A 16,865-nucleotide genomic window follows, 5' to 3' on the forward strand; every position below is an offset into this window, starting at 1 on the left:
ATGATTGGTCAGAAAAAAGAATAAAACAAAGGGAATGACAAAAATCATGCAGAAAGAGGGGAGAAAGTGACAGAGAAACAGGGAAAAAATGAAGAAAGAGAGAGGAAAAAGAAGAGAATGAACACAACATCCAGAAAGAGAGTCAACTCTTAGAAAAGAGGGTCTCACTAGATGAGACTGTTAAATCTGGAGGAAATAAGAGTCAGCAAAAAGAGAGAAATAAGGAAGGATAGGGATAAAGTGCAAAAGGAATGGAAAAGAAGACAGATCTTTTATGAGAAGACAACTCTTTTCCTGGTATATTGTGAGTCATGAAGTTTTGGATACCCCCACTAGGTACTCCATTTTATTATTATAGAAATAGGCTAACTTCTGAGGACAGACTTTGTATTTAATATTAATGTAAAACTTAATTTTAATGTTATGTTTAGATTCTTTTTTCGTAATAAATTTTCCTTTTTATTCTTGAGTTGGTTTAATTGATTTTGCATGCATCCTCCTGAGAGGCTCATTCCCGGACTTCAGAGTAACTCTTACCCTCACACCTTACATATCTGACTTCCCTAGAATCTAAATCAGAGGTGTGTTCGATAAAACACACCTGGTGGAAGGATCCTACCTAAAACTCCCTGAACTCAATTTTTGACAGCCCCCAAGCCTCCACAACTTTCTCTTGCTCTTACATTCCACACACCCAATCGACATTCACACTTCTACTTTCTTTTTCTCATTAGCCTGTTCTGGTCCTGATAGGACCAGAACAGGCTAATGAAGTAATTCCTGGTTGATGAGGGACAACTCTCAAAGTCATGAATCCCATCACTCCCAGACCCTGCTTTTTTTTTCTTTTACTTTCTTTTTAACAAGAGAGAGTTTCTACATGGTAGGGTATTAGCCCCACGCACAATGGCCCCAACTTGAGGACTAGTGATCCTACTTTAGTCTGGCTCTTGGCTACTTTTAGTCCTGGTTTCCTGTTCAGCAGGAATACTTTAGCAGTGGTATTCCTGCTGGTAGTAAAGCTGCTGCTGACATAGCTCACAGGGTCTAGAGCAGTGGTTCTTAACCTTTTTATATTTGTGGCCCACCAAATATTTCATAATTTTTTTGTGACCCCCATTTTTTTAATAATAATTTATATTTGTTAAATTACCTATAATAAATTGATTTTTTTATTATTGCTTTATTTTTTTATATAATAAATGTAAATCATAACTGTATTATTTCATTATCTATTTAAATAACATTCAAACTTCACAATTAAACATGAAACTCATTAATTTTTAACAAAAAATAAAATAAGAAACATGTCAATAAATCGATCCAAAGTCGATGCTAAAACTAAACTAAAACTAAAATACCCACAACTTGTCGTAAAGATTTTGCATATCTTTGGCAAAAATATTTAAATTTTCAAAGCCCACTATTTTTCCTAATTATTTTTAAAATTCCAAGCATCTTAGTTTCCAAGCATTCAAGTTAGCATCCAAGTTTCTTAGAATTATTTTGGAATAAAAGAAGTAAATACTGCAGTGTAAGTAGCATATTTGCATTTATTTCTTCTGTACTAATAAAGTTGTATGTAGGAAGAAATAAATAATAAATAATAAAAAACTAAATAGGAAAACTTTATCTTTCTTATTTCACTTTTCAATATGATATTTGGTTATACATCAATTTTCTTTTTATTATATTCTGAAGGAAATTTCACATAATTTGGCAGCCCCCGGCAAACTTCTTACGGACCCCCAGGGGGCCGTGGCCCTCCTGTTAAGAATCACTGGTCTAGAGAACATGCAGGTCTGCTCATCACATCAAGGTGGGAATCTTGGAACAGGAAATTATTACAAATTATGTGTATGAGATCTATATCTTTATCAATTAAAATAGACTTTAGTGTAAAAATAAGTTGACTTTAAATGAGACTTTATTTTACACTAATTGACTTTAGTTTAAAAATAAGTTGTGATCGCTAACAAAAAACAAGCAAAGAAAAAAATTAAAATGTATTCTTAAAATTAAAAAAAAATGCCAAAAACGAAAATCTACAAAAATAACTAAAATTATACATAGGGGTTTGAGAATGATTCTAGAGCATTTTAAGATAAAAAATATAAATTTTTCAGCTGTATACATAAACATATAGTTTAAAAGAAAACAAAGGAACTAAAATAATTTTAATTGTCTAGTAATCTTTTTAGTATAAGATAAGAGTTCAATTAGAAAGTAAAGTATTGTTGAAAAGGAGGTAAGATGATGGATGGAGATAAAAGCATGTATCATACTGCCAAAGACAATAGCTCATTCTTATCCAAAACAATATTTTTTTCTGTCTGCATTTTTCTTTAGATACAAGTATAGTTATACTGAAGAGAGATACAAGTAATAATCTAAATATGAATCCTCGTGTATCAACAATAAGATTTGATAAACGTTCAGATGAAAAAATATGTTTTGTCAAAAGTGAATGTTTCTATATTTAATTTTATATGACATGTTATTTTCTAAAAATATGTATATTCTGATAAAAATATTCTTCTGTCTATCACAGAAGAATATTTTTATCAGTGCAATACATATACTGTGCTTATATTTGGTTTCTTTAATCTAAATATATACCGTATTAGCCCGAATATAACGCGATATTTTTCGACCATTTATTTTCAGTTAAAAAATCGACTCGCGCTAAATTCGGGGTTTAAGTAATGGAATGTAATATAAACAAGGACATTTTCCTACAGAGATTGAAACGCGACTGAACGTCAGACCTGGCTCGACCGATCACTTCAAAACAACCATGTGATCTAGTTAGTAGGCCTGCGATTTTGTTTGCATAGCGCTACTATAGTAAGGCTATGTCTCCGCTTGTTCGAAGTTCATTAGTCACGTGATTTTTCGACCGCCTTTTGGGCTCTCACAGACGCCATTTTTTATCTTAAAATTGTGAAATTTTTGGCTTTGCTCGAATAATTATTATTACATCTTTCTTTTCTTTATTTTCTCTACTTTTAAACAATGTAAAATATTTCTATATTGACAAAATGCTTTATTTGTGTCGAATTTAATGTAATTTGATACGTAAAACGGAAAAAATAAACATATCAAATTTCAGCTTGCTGTAATTTATCTCATGTTTCACCGATTGCCATCGGGTTTGTTTGTAAATGGGAAAGAAATATGACTTATTCAAGTTAAGTCAGTAGAAATTTCGTACTACTGCGAGAAAATTTGTCAATAGACCCGCTTTACCCCCTAACACGAAAGTCAATAAACACTAATTGTTTTATAACCCTATTTTCAAATGCTTTTTTCTGAGTTGTAAATCGACCAATTGACCAAGTTTTTATTTTGTTTTACTCAGAAAAATGTTGTGTTTAAGATTTAACAGATATTTTCTTTACATTTTTACACATGAATTTTATTTTTAATTTTTTATGTGATATAGTCGTGTGTTAGGCTTAACTCGATCATTGACATGAATGTAACCTGTGTTATTAGCTATAAATACCTAAATAAATGCTTATCTGATTGAATTTTACTTTCTTTGAATTCTTTTATGAGTATTATTTTTTTTTTCTAAATATCTTTATGAAAATTTTGGAGTCGCGTTAAATTCGGGGTCGCGTTATATTCGGGCTAAATACGTATATAACTCAAAGGTGACTGACTGACATAGTGATCTATCAACGCACAGCCCAAACCACTAGACGGATCGGGCTGAAATTTGGCATGCAGGTAGATGTTATGACGTAGGCATCCGCTAAGAAAGGATTTTGATCAATTCTACCCCCAAGGGGATAAAATAGGGGATGAAAGTTTGTATGAAACTTTGTACAATTTTAAACCGATCCGGCTGAGACTTTGCATGCATAAAGCTACTATGACGTAGGGATCCCCTAAGAAAGGATTTTGATAAATTCCACCCCTAAGGGGATAAAATAGGGGATGAAAGTTTGTATAAATCTTCTTAGATTTTCGACTGATTGAACTGAAATTAAAGATTGCAGCTACTATGACGAAGACGTCCGCTTAAATAGGATGTTGATAAATTCAACCCCCATGGGGATAAAATAAGGGATGATGGAGGATGTAAATGTATTAGTTTGAACCTATCAGTACCTAATGGAACGAATAAATTAAGACGAACAAAATAATTTTTAGTTCTAAATGTTGACAATAGATGGCGTTAGTAGTATTTTAAAATGCTCTATCGTTGTGTTTTCCCTGAGTTACATATACCCGATGATGAGTGGCCGCCGTATCTAATAGTACATACTATACCTAAATATTTCTAGCGGATTATTTTGGATTGCATTTGCTTTGTTTTGGTTTAGTAGTTTTGGTTATAGACTCTGCTTTCTATTTGGCATTTGTTTTGTTTTCATTTGGTTTAAGTATAGGTTTTGTCAGTTAGCCTTTTTTAAAATGGCTAAAGAAAATCTGAACGTTAATGGAGAAGTTGAAGAATGTACTGTCGTCCCTATTGTTGGTGACGGTGCATGTTTGTTTCGTGCTCTCTCTTATTTAATGTACGGAACACAAGATAGAGCGATGGAGGTGCGTTCAGAAATTGTCAGATATGTGATTAATGACTGGAGAAAGTTTTCAATTATGACCCACGACGACAGGAATGGTGATAACTACGTAACATCTGACGAATATTTTGCTGATATGATGAAAAATGCTACTTATGGCGGATTTTGAGTTAATAGCAGCAGGATTAATATTCCCATTTAAGTTTGAAGTTTATAGAAACGGTCTCATATATACGCAATCTGGATCTAACGACTATCCGGTAAGGCGATTACGATTCAGCCAAGATTTGTCCAGTGGGCATTTTGATGCCTATCTTCCCATAGCAACACAGAAAATTACTCGGCGTCGTATGGAGGTAGCTGTAGAAGAACATGATTTTGGAATTGATACACCTTCGCAACTTAAAGTTGATAAGGGTTGTCAGGAGATACCTGTTTTAGAGCGTGAACATTCACCTATTGTATCTTCAATAAATTATGATGAAAAATTAATAAGAAGTTTATTGTCCCAATCTGAGTCTGTGACATTAATAGAAAAAAAGAAAAACAAACGTAGGGCAAGGTTTACTAATTACACACGAAAAAATCAAATAAAAAAGGCACAAAAAAAATATGGACAGACTCTACCTGAATCCCACCGTAAAGCTGTGTCTGAATATAAGAAAAAAAACCCTGATGTACAGAGGCAAGCTGTCACCACCTACCAGGCTGCACACCCTGAAAAACACAGGCAAGCTGTCGCCACCTACCAGGCTGCAAATCCTGAAAAACATAGGCAATCTGCTGCACTATATCAGGCCAGGAATACCGATGTGCATAGAGTGATTCAGTCACGGTATAGAGAAAATGCAATTCAGCGTGTATGGAGAAGCAAGTTGCTTTCGGGTTTGGCGTATGACCCAGATATTGCTTATGGAACTGACAGCAGTGTAGTCTTAGGTTCTATGACGTACAAGTGTCAGTGGTGTAACGCCTTGAAGTGGAAAGATGAGACACCTGGCATGTGTTGTAGCGCCGGTAAAGTACAACTTGAGCCGTTTAAACAACTGCCTGAACCACTTTACAGTCTGGTTAATGATTTACACCCAAATCATGTACACTTCATGGATAATATCCGAAAATATAATGCCTGTTTTCAAATGACTTCCTTTGGTGGAAAACAAATAAAAGAAGGCGGTTTTTCACCAACTTTTAAAGTTCAAGGACAAGTCTATCATTTAATTGGAAGTATATTACCGGAACCTGGGCAGGATGCACAGTTTCTGCAAATTTATTTCGTCGGTGAAGATGATAGAGAAGCTAATATTCGATGTTCTAAATTTCCTGATTTGAGACCAAATTTAATCAAACAATTGCAGCTTATGTTACGTGAGGTGAACCCATACATAAAAGATCTAAAAACAGCCATTGATAAAATATCGCCTTCAGAGTCATTCAAGGTCGTAATACATGCAGATAAAAAACCACAAAGAGAACACAGAGGCAGATTTAATGCACCAACGGCAAATGAAGTGGCTGTTGTATTGGTAGATCAGCATTTTGACCGAAGAGACATTATCCTCGAAAGCCGAAGTAACTCACTTCAGCGTATCAGTGAGATACATCGAGCTTATGACGCGCTGCAGTACCCATTGATGTTTTGCTGGGGGGATGATGGCTATTCAATCAACATACCACAATGCGATCCCACAACTAAGTTGCCCTTGAAAAAAACAGTCTCTGCTGTAAGTTTTTATTCATACAGAATAATGATCAGAGAAGGAGAAGATAACTTTTTGGTTAAATATCGCGCTCTTTTTAGTCAATATTTGGTAGATGAATACGCAAAAATAGAAACTGAAAGACTAAACTACATAAAAAACAATCAAGCCAAATTGCGCACAGATAATTATATTCATTTAAAAGATGCAATTGGACGGCAAGATACTTTCACTTTGTAAAAGACTTTATTACAAATTGCCTCGGCACCGCAGTGCATTACCGAGGTGAGGTACAGAAAATATTAACATTTTAACATTTTTACTATATACAATATAAACACAAAGATAATAATCTATAAAAGCTCGCGTGTAGGTTACAACTGCAGAGATGACATTGAAAGTATACAAATCAGACCATATATCCCACAGATTACGGAATAAGGTTTAAAATATATACACTTCAGAAATACAAATCAACAAAGTTATTCGCTTTTGAATATAATACAGTTTAATATTTGAGAGCATATGCTTGTCCGACCAAAGTATATAAATAAACATAGCCAATATAATATTTAACAACAAAGTTGCTCACATTAAGAATATAGCATCAGAACAGAGTAATTCGCTTGGAGATTACAGTAACAAAACAACACTATCCGTTATATTCCTATCTGACCATCATTCTTTTAAACTTTTAACAAGTTTGTTAAAAGCTTGATTTATGTTTTTATCGTTGATAAGTACATTTAAATTGCATGGCCAGTTGGTATGAGCAGGCAACATGGTAATAATGTGATGACGCATGTCCTCGAGCATGGGGCACCAAAATAGGTAGTGCTCCACACCATCAGGGACATCGCACAAAAAGCAGTTCTGGTTTGAAGACTTGTTAAATCTGTAAAGGTAGTTCTGGAACCTTCCATGCGCTGTGTAGAACTGGGTGACATTATGTTGGATGAGATGTCCAGCAGTAGTAGAAACTTTGGGAAAGAAGTTTCTTGTTATTTTATTCTGAGTGTCCCAGATCTGCTGCCACTTGATAAGCGCACTTTCTTTGAGTCGACTAATTATGAAGCTTTGATGACGGCAAGATACTGAAGCAAATCAGCTGGGACAAATGGTAGTACTTCCATCATCTTTTACTGGTGGACCAAGATACATGCACGAAAAAACGCAAGACGCCATGACCTATGTTAGACATTACGGTCGTCCCGACCTTTTTATTACTGTTACATGTAACCCACGCTGGAGTGACATAAATGAGCACTTACTTTCAGGACAAAAATCTCATGATCGATACGATATTATTTCGCATGTCTTTCGATTAAAGGTAAAAAAAGTCATGGATTTGTTGATAAAAGGAAAAATATTCAGTGAAGTGAGATGCTATATGTATTCGATGGAATGGCAAAAGCGAGGTCTTCCGCATATTCATATACTTTTATGGCTTCAACATCGCATCACTCCGGATCAAATTGACAATATTATTTGTGCTGAAATACCTAACCCCGATCGTGATCCTGAGCTTTACGAAATTGTTAAAAGTAATATGATACATGGCCCCTGTGGAAGTTTAAACCGAAATTCTCCATGCATGAAAGATAATTCGTGCAGCAAACGTTATCCTAAGGCTCTTATTAAGGAAACTCAAACCGGTGATGATGGTTATCCGCAGTACAGGAGACGTTCTCTGGATGACGGTGGATTCTCTGTCAATATCAAGGGTGTTACAATAGATAATCGTTGGGTGGTTCCTTATAATCCAGTGCTATTAAGAACATGTAACGCTCACGTGAACGTAGAGTATTGCCATTCAGTGAAGTCAATCAAATACGTTTGCAAATATGTTAATAAAGGGTCAGATCAGGCTACGTTTACTTTAGAGAACGGGAAGGATGGGAAGGATGAAGTTACAACCTACGCAAGTGGTCGATATATAAGTTCAGCTGAAGCAGTTTGGCGAATCCTTGAATTCCCAATACATGAGCGTTTTCCACCTGTAGTGCACCTTGCTGTCCATTTAGAAAATGGACAGAGAATTTATTTTAATGAGCAGAACTTGTGCGACAAATTGAGTAGTCCTCCTACAACTACACTCCTCTCCTTTTTCGATCTGTGTAACGTGGATGACTTTGCAAAAACATTGCTATACTCGGAAGTCCCTGCGTATTACGTTTGGAACAAGCGATCGTTTCAGAGAAGGAAGAGAGGAGTGAATGTTGAAGGATGGTCAGGGGTCAAAAAAGAATACGTTCTAGGTAGGGTTTATACTGTTCATCCAAACAATACAGAATGCTACCACCTTCGAATGCTTCTACATGAGATCAGAGGCCCAATTTCATTTGAAGCGTTGAAAACTGTAGATGGTCACTTACATCCCACTTTCCAATCCGCGTGCAAGGCTCTAGGTCTACTCGAAGATGATCGGCATTTGGATTCAGCTCTTGAAGAGGCAGCACTTTGTCAAACACCGCATATGATTCGAGAGCTTTTTGCTATCATTTTATTGTTCTGCCAGGTTTCCGACCCCTTATGTCTTTGGGAAAAATACAAAGAATACCTTTCTGAAGACTTTAAAAAACAACTGGAAAGGCAAGGTGACGTGGATGTAGAGCACTCATCGGACCTGATATTTAACAAATGCCTGTCGGTATTAGAGGATGCCGTATTATCATTAGGCGGCCGTCCTCTTAAAGAGTATGGATTACCTCAGCCAATAACATCAATACATTTTGAAAATAGAGAGTACGTGAAGGAGACCAGTTACGATACAGTGGCCTTAGAAGACGCAGTAAGAAAAAATGAAGCATCCTTGAATGACGAGCAACAGGAAGTTTACAATAAAATTATCACAAGTGTAGATGCAAATGACGGTCGAATATTCTTCTTAGACGCTCCAGGTGGAACTGGTAAAACCTTCCTTATTAATTTACTTTTGGCGAAAGTAAGAAGTACTCACGGCATTGCCCTGGCTGTGGCGTCGTCCGGCATAGCTGCTACATTACTCGAAGGTGGTCGAACTGCTCATGCTACTTTTAAGTTACCACTCAATTTAATCACTGCCGAGACTCCCATTTGCAACATCTCCAAACAAAGTAATTTTGCTGAAGTTTTAAAGAGTACAAAAATAATCGTGTGGGACGAAATAACGATGGCTCATAAAGGTGGTATTGAAGCCTTAAACAGATCACTAAGGGATATAAGGGGTAATACAAAATTAATGGGTGGCGTAACAGTTTTGCTGGCCGGAGACTTTCGGCAGACTCTACCAGTCGTGCCAAAAGGAACCAGAGCTGACGAAGTAAAGTCGTGCATTAAGAAATCTAATTTGTGGCCCCAGGTTAATATTCTTAAGCTCTCTAAAAATATGAGAGCACATTTGGGCGGGGATGAGTCTGCTGGTAGATTTTCAGATCTCCTTTTTAAAATCGGTAATGGTGATTTTCCATCGTTTGATGGAATGATAACCATCCCGGAAGAATTGTGCACAGTTGTTACTACGGTTCAAGAATTGCTGTCTAAAGTTTATCCAGACATTATTCATATACATGACAAGCCTATTGAATGGTTATGTGAGCGTGCCATACTTACTCCAAAGAACGATCAAGCAGCAGCTATCAACGATATCCTGCTCATGTCGTTTGAGGGCGAAGAAAAGGTCTATACTTCGATTGATACTGTGGTTAATACAGATGACGCTACTAATTACCCTGTAGAATTTTTAAATTCATTGAAACCGCCAGGTTTTTCTTATCATAAGCTTATTCTGCGTGTGGGCACTCCAATTATGTTGTTGCAAAATTTAAAACCACCAAAACTTTGTAACGGTACGAGACTGCAAGTGAAAGAGTTACATCGCAATATAGTGGAAGTGTGCGAAAGGAGAAACTGTATTTATACCACGAATCCCATTAATACCTAATGATATCCCCTTCGAATTTAAACGATTACAGTTTTCCCTAAAGTCTGCTTTGCCATGACAATAAACAAGTCTCAGGGGCAAACTCTCAAATTTGCGGGTATTGACTTGAGAGAACATTGCTTCTCTCATGGACAGTTTTATGTTGCTTGCTCACGAGTAAGTTCACCCAATAGCTTGATAGTTTTAGTGCCTAATAACAGATTAGTTAAGAATATTGTGTACAAAGAAGTTTTGTAGGCCCTAATTTTTTACACACACTAAACAAAAGTAAAGCCGCAAAAACTATACCTAATTAATAATAATACTTCTTAACGCGAGCGGAGCCGCGGGCAAAAGCTAGTCTCAATATATAACTAGTCAAAATATCTTAATTTTCTAAGAATTATCACTTCCACTCATTAGCCAATCAACAACTTTATTTTACCAGATGTATTTTGGAAATTACAATATATTCTTCCTCAGTTTCTTTTCTTCCATAGAAACTAAACAAGGTACAAACACTTTTCTGATACACTAGTAAATATACAATAACTTCCAATTTCAAAGTTTCAACTATTTAATTACTTTCATATTAAAATCATTTCCATCTATATTCCTTTGTTAACAACATTTTGTTATACACAGTCCTTGCTATTATTACTTCCATTTGTTCACCATCACATCAACACGCCAACCACCTTCAGACTAGACCAAAAGTCATAAGATTACAGAAATATGGGCTTATCATAAAAGATTTATTAGTATATTTTTAAAGAATTTGGAATTATTTTTCATTATGAAATTTTTAATGTTTATCATTTATTTTATACTTGCAGATGAGCCCAGCATTGCTTGGGCAAAAATAACAACAAACGTTAAGATTATTAGATTCTTTCATACTTCTAACCCTTCTATTATATTATAGTATTTGATTTATATAACTACAAATGTAATCTTATGTAAGAGTTTATTTACTAATCTAGCCCATTTTTAAAATTCTTTAAATTATGTACAGTAGAGGAATAGAGAATTTTGAAAATGTGTTAAATTAGTCACTCGGTGTGATAAACCCTTACGTAAGCTTTATTGTTATATAATTCAAATACTATAATATAATAAATATTAAAATGAAAACTATATAAAGAGTTTGGTTATTCCAGCCTACCATTGTCACATTTATCGTGATGCTTGGATGGTACAAAATGGCACAATTTCATTGGTCAAGTAGACAGAAATTAAAAATATGAACTCTTAAAAACTTTAAGATATATTTTTTCCTAATGTTAACTCCAAGAAATTGTTCGATTTGCAGCCAAATATCATTTGGCTGCAAATTTAGAGTAATTTGCCAATGAATCAAATTTCACAAAAAACGGACCGAATGTTTAAACTTGGCACCCTCACAAACCACTTAAATCATATTTTGTGCAGGCCAGTAACGTCATATGTAATTTTCCTATTCCAAGGCCACCATAACTCTGGTTTGATAGAAAGAAGGAACTGTTGTGGATGGGGATTGAAGTAACTCATTGACCTGTTCCTGGATGGTCAACGACTACTCATTAATACCAGTCTACTCAGCGTCGTAACTAGTCTTTTATGCGCCCAGTGCAAGCTTCTGTAACTACGCCCCAAAACTACGATATAAAACTTGGTCCAGGTCATTTCTATGTCCCCCCAGTGTCTGAGCCCTGTGCCTGGGCACCGCTGGCACCGCCCTAGTTACGGCACTGAGTCTACTATTAATATTTGAAAAGTGATCCTGTTAGACAGGTTGTGATGGCCCCACATGTGATTGAAGTTGCTAACCTTAACATCCAAAAGACTTTGTATGGCTTGCTATTCCTTTTATGTGATGAGTTTTTAAATTTTGGCAACAGATTGTATAAACTATGTGGGAAGTATGTTCTCGTAAATATTGTGTTTATAGAAAAAATATTGAGTTTCAATTTGAAAAAATTTTAGTCTATAAATTCTGACTGTCATCCCGACTGTCTATCTGTTTGTCCTTCCTTAATCTTGAGAAAGCAGTTACATAGATGAAAGTTGAGACCAAATGTGAAAAGCTTAGAACAAGAGGCCCAGGTTAACTATATACAAATTTCTGGTTTAGAACAGAAGCCATGTTACTTCAATTCAAAAGTTCCCCCAAACGCAGTTAGATAGATGATCGACACAACTCTATTGCTAACAGGAAAAGTATGATATGTAAAGGCAATACACCACTAAAAGAATTGAGAACATTGTGACGAAAAGTTTCAGCCCAGCATTGTAACCATAATTGTCACAATAAATAATTGCTTGTTATAATTAGTTTGGTTTATTTGTTTACCACAACGTGACATGTAAGCGATCTGCTGGGGAATTTTGAAGGGGTATAGTACATAACATAAAAGTAACATAAAAGTCTTCCTGGGGAATTCCCAGGAAGACTTTTATGGGAAGCTGGACCCTATTTAGGTGAAGAAAACCTGGAAAACTCCAAGTGGCCAACCCGTTGGTCATGCCCGAACCACGACTAACTAACTACCAGAGTTCAGAGAGTGGTTTTATCCACTTGGCTACTGGAGGGCGCTTATTAGAATCAAGAAAATACCATTCAGAAATGAAAAAACCCAAATTGTTAATGTAGAAAATTAAATACTTATAGATTTTTCACAGGGTAACACTTTTGATTCCATGCAGGCAAGTGCTAATATGCCACCTGTCACAGTAATTGAGTGAATATAATATATATATTTTAAAATTATATCCTTTTTTTTATAAGAATTATATTTAGTTTATTATTTTATTGAATTTTTTCCAATAGATGGCGCTATCTGTAAAGACAGCAATTGAATGTAGACAGAAATTAATCAATATATGGAAATCCAATCAGTTTGGGGTGGGATGTACGACATGGTGAAAGTTTGAAGTATTTATATACATAACTGCTGAGTTTCATAGCAATTGGTTGAACAGCCTAGGCATGTATAGCAAACAAATAAACAAACATCCTCATTTATATATATAAGAACAAAGGAAGTTATGAGCATTTAACAGAGAGAAAAAGATAGTCTATCCATAAAGCAGTGCAGTCGTGTTTTAGTTTTTGTATATATATATATTAATTCAAAAAATCTACATCTTTATTACATTTTAAATTCAAATTGTTTATTTAAAACTTTTTGTGGATGCACATTCAAAAACAGAAGTGTATGCTTAGAACAAAAAAAAAACTGCATGAAAACATTGAAGTGGATGGTGGAATGCATCTTTCAAAGAGGAAAGATGTTTTTTGTTTTTAACAGAAATTTGAACGTTGAATTTGAAGGCAAAATAAGGATTTAAGTGATCCCAATACCATTCTTGAGATCCTACAAAAAAGATAATTATTTGTTTTGTCATTTATTAAATTTATATTTGCATAAATTTACAGTTGTTAATAAAAAAAGAACCCATGAAAACTACAATCCATCAGAAATCAGAATATGGACCGAGCAAAGGTGGTTTTGATCCATTGATCCATGACTATATAAATATCTCTTGCCAACTGTGAAGGTTTACATTTCAAATAAATGGCACTATTTGTAAAACTGCAAGCTCTATGAACAATAGGGGGTTAGGAGAATAATAGTCATGACTCTGAACATATGCAGTATAATGAAAAAATGAATTTTACATTGAAAATGCACAATATAACAAACTTTTGTAAACTGTATGAAATTGAACCAATTTAAAGATTATTTTTTTAAACTTGGTGAGTGGCAGTACAACTTTTCTTGATAAGAATTGTGAACTCATTTTTTTAATAAAAGGAATCAGAATCTAATTAAAATTAGTTAATCATTTGCACATCTTGATTTTTCAGATTTCTGCCTTATTTTGTATTTTTGCTGTGGTAAAAATTTTTTAATAGTATTTTCATTAACTCTAAATTTAGATAATTATTATAATTATAATAACAGTAATTAGATTTGTAGTCCTGGAAATTTTCCAATTAAAATGTACTTGTAGAACTGGTTCAAAAACACTTTAAAAGTTAGTCTTAATTATTATTATTATTATTATTATTTTACTGTAATATATTTAGTATTAATGATTGGCTGCATCTTATGAATTTTAACTAATACATAAAAATTATTACAAATTTAGGATTAAGACAAACTTTTAAAGTGTTTTTGAACCAGTTCTACAAGTACATTTTAATTGGAAAATTTCCAGGTCTACAAATCTAATTACTGTAGCAGTTGTATAGTAACTGTACTGGCTTAGGCATTTAGGCTTGAACTCAATCCAGACTCCAAAATTTATTATGGTAGTATGGGTTAAATCATTCTTCATTTCTCATTTGTGTTGCTTAATCTTCTTGTGAAGGATGTAAATATGTTAGTATCTTTCATTAACTAAGTATAAACAAGCAAATATTTATTGTGACATTGTCACAATGCTGGGCTGCAATTTTTAATCATATTTTTAATTTATTTCATTTCAAATATATGCTCTCCACCTCAATTTAGTACTGTAGTGTCTTGCCTCTGTACATGATACTTTTCCTTTAACAAGTCATACCAGTCATCTATTTAACATCTTTCAGGGGAAAATTTTGAATTGAAATAACATGACTGTAGAGAATCCTATATGAATTAATGGATTCCCTCCCACTGGTTTGCTGTACCGAATTGAAATTGTCAAATATCTTAACACAAAAAAAAAAAAAATACACTTTAATCACACTTGATTGTATATGGTAGAAATTCAATCCTATGCAGTAATGAGACTGTTCTTACCCTTCCTTGCCCACTTCTCTTACTCTCTTGACCTCCCACCTCTACTCTGACTCTCCTTCCACATTCCTCACTCTCTCATTTTTCCCATCTTTTTTTTTTTTTTATGGCTCTTTGTCTACCCTTGTTTAGCTTCTGTCTCCCCTTTTTACAACCCTTACGACTGCTTGTATAGGGATTGGATATGGACAGACAAGATCGCAGTTGGGAGAGAAGAATATATCCAATATCATTACAGTGACTTTGTATCAGAAGTTTGTATGTAGTTAATCTGGGCCTCTTGCCCCTAAGGTTTCCATATCCAGTCTTGGATTTCATCTATCTGACTCCATTCTTGAGGTTAAGGAAAGACAGGTGACATTGGGAATTTATAGGTCTATAATTTTTTTCAAATTGCAGCCCAATAAATAATCTATTGATAATTTTTCCACATAAATATATAAATCGTATAATTGTTTTATTTTTTGCTTTAAATAGACTAACTACTAACTATATTTTAAATAAAATTTCCATCCAGAATTTTGTTGCTGATGGAAGCAGTTTTCTTAGCTTTGAATGTATAAATTGAAACTATCCTTGGACATGTATGTAGACATATAGTACATATATTGGCTGCATTTAATTTAACAGAGATATGGTAGTGATAACTGATACAAATCTCCTAAAGGACAAATTATGAACCAGTGCAAGTGATAGTGGTATTACAATAGCATCTGCTCATTCTGCAAATTTTAAAAACAATGTTGTTGAATGTTTTTAAGTTTTATTTTGCATCATCTGTTTTTAGTTACTAATAAATGTTTTTGAGTAGATTAACACTGTAATCCATGTAAGTAACATATGCTTCACATGCTATGTACGCAGAGCCATTTACTGTACCTGAAGGTACTATAAATGAATTACTGTATTAACCATGATGCCAAAACACTGTACATGTTTGGGAGTATGGCTATTATGGAGGTCTTTCAGTAGAAAAGTACTCTGCCAAAGCAGTAATTGATTGTATGTGTGGAAATGAGTTTGCATTTCATCTAATTTTCATGTTTATCAATATAAAATATAAGTTTTTTTTTATACAGGAACATTTTTTAAATGTAAAAAATGCTTTTTCAACATTCCATAGAAAAATTTGTTGAAGAGAGAGAAATTCACATTACAGAACTTTTTAATATGGAAGTTAGACTGTATTTTAATTTGAATAATTTAAAAATTAGTATGTTAACAGTTTACTTTACTAATTAACAAATTTTTAATTTTTTTTTATAGTCAGCTGGAAGAGAGAAATTTAGAAGCCATTTCAAAATTAATAGAAAAATCAAATGAACAAATTGAAAAACAATTAGAACAATTTCAAAATAAACTTTGGGAAAAAACAGAGAAACGACTACAAGAATTGGAACAAAAGATTCTCTGCAAACTTGATGAAATCTTAACCTTTATAAACCTCATGGAGTTTCTAGATGAGATGGTCATCAATTGAAAAGTTTGGATTAACTTGGTAAAGTTTGTAGTACATGTAGTTTAATTTGCTGTGAACATCAGTATAAATATAATTTTCTTTCTGTGTTAATTCTTTCCATTCATCACTTCAAGAAATCAATGTTTCTATTTAACAGAAATGTACATTACAATTTTTAATTTTAATATTTCCAATTCAGTAAAATGTGACTTATGGAATTGCATACCCAGAAAGAAAATTGATTTGTGTGCTAAATATTTGTGAAGGATGATTCGCATCAATCAAAAAATAGATCTTATAAGCTGATCCTTTTAAAGAAGTAAACCAAAGTTTTAGAGATAATCAAAAACATTATTATTCAATGAGAAAAGCTACATCTAAATTGTTTTATTTATATTGAAAAGGGTTCAGTCTCTAAGAACTGTTTGTAGTTGATCTTGATCATCCCTATATTCATAGTAAATGAAACTGTAAGGTTTAAAATAAAATTATTTATTGCTATAA

The 16,865-nt window shown here is 33.8% G+C and overlaps 1 protein-coding gene and 1 long non-coding RNA gene across 2 annotated transcripts in view; one reads left to right on the forward strand and one right to left on the reverse strand.

Moving 5' to 3' along the window:
- The window catches only part of LOC136974320 (ATPase PAAT-like), a 33,339-nt gene extending 16,474 nt beyond the window's left edge, over window positions 1–16,865 (forward strand). The window contains exon 4 of the mRNA XM_067269175.1: window positions 16,169–16,865. Within this exon, the coding sequence (XP_067125276.1) occupies window positions 16,169–16,382 (214 nt within the window). The 3' untranslated portion in view covers window positions 16,383–16,865. The remainder of the gene's footprint in view (window positions 1–16,168) is intronic.
- Window positions 3,854–10,502, reverse strand: LOC136974328 (uncharacterized). The gene is made up of 2 exons (XR_010880625.1): window positions 10,446–10,502; window positions 3,854–4,281 (listed from the first exon to the last, which is right to left on the reverse strand). It is a non-coding gene; the product is annotated as an uncharacterized lncRNA (long non-coding RNA).

Source organism: Centruroides vittatus, unplaced genomic scaffold (assembly GCF_030686945.1).
Source record: "Centruroides vittatus isolate TY-2023 unplaced genomic scaffold, ASM3068694v2 contig_347, whole genome shotgun sequence".
Lineage (NCBI taxonomy): Eukaryota > Metazoa > Arthropoda > Arachnida > Scorpiones > Buthidae > Centruroides > Centruroides vittatus.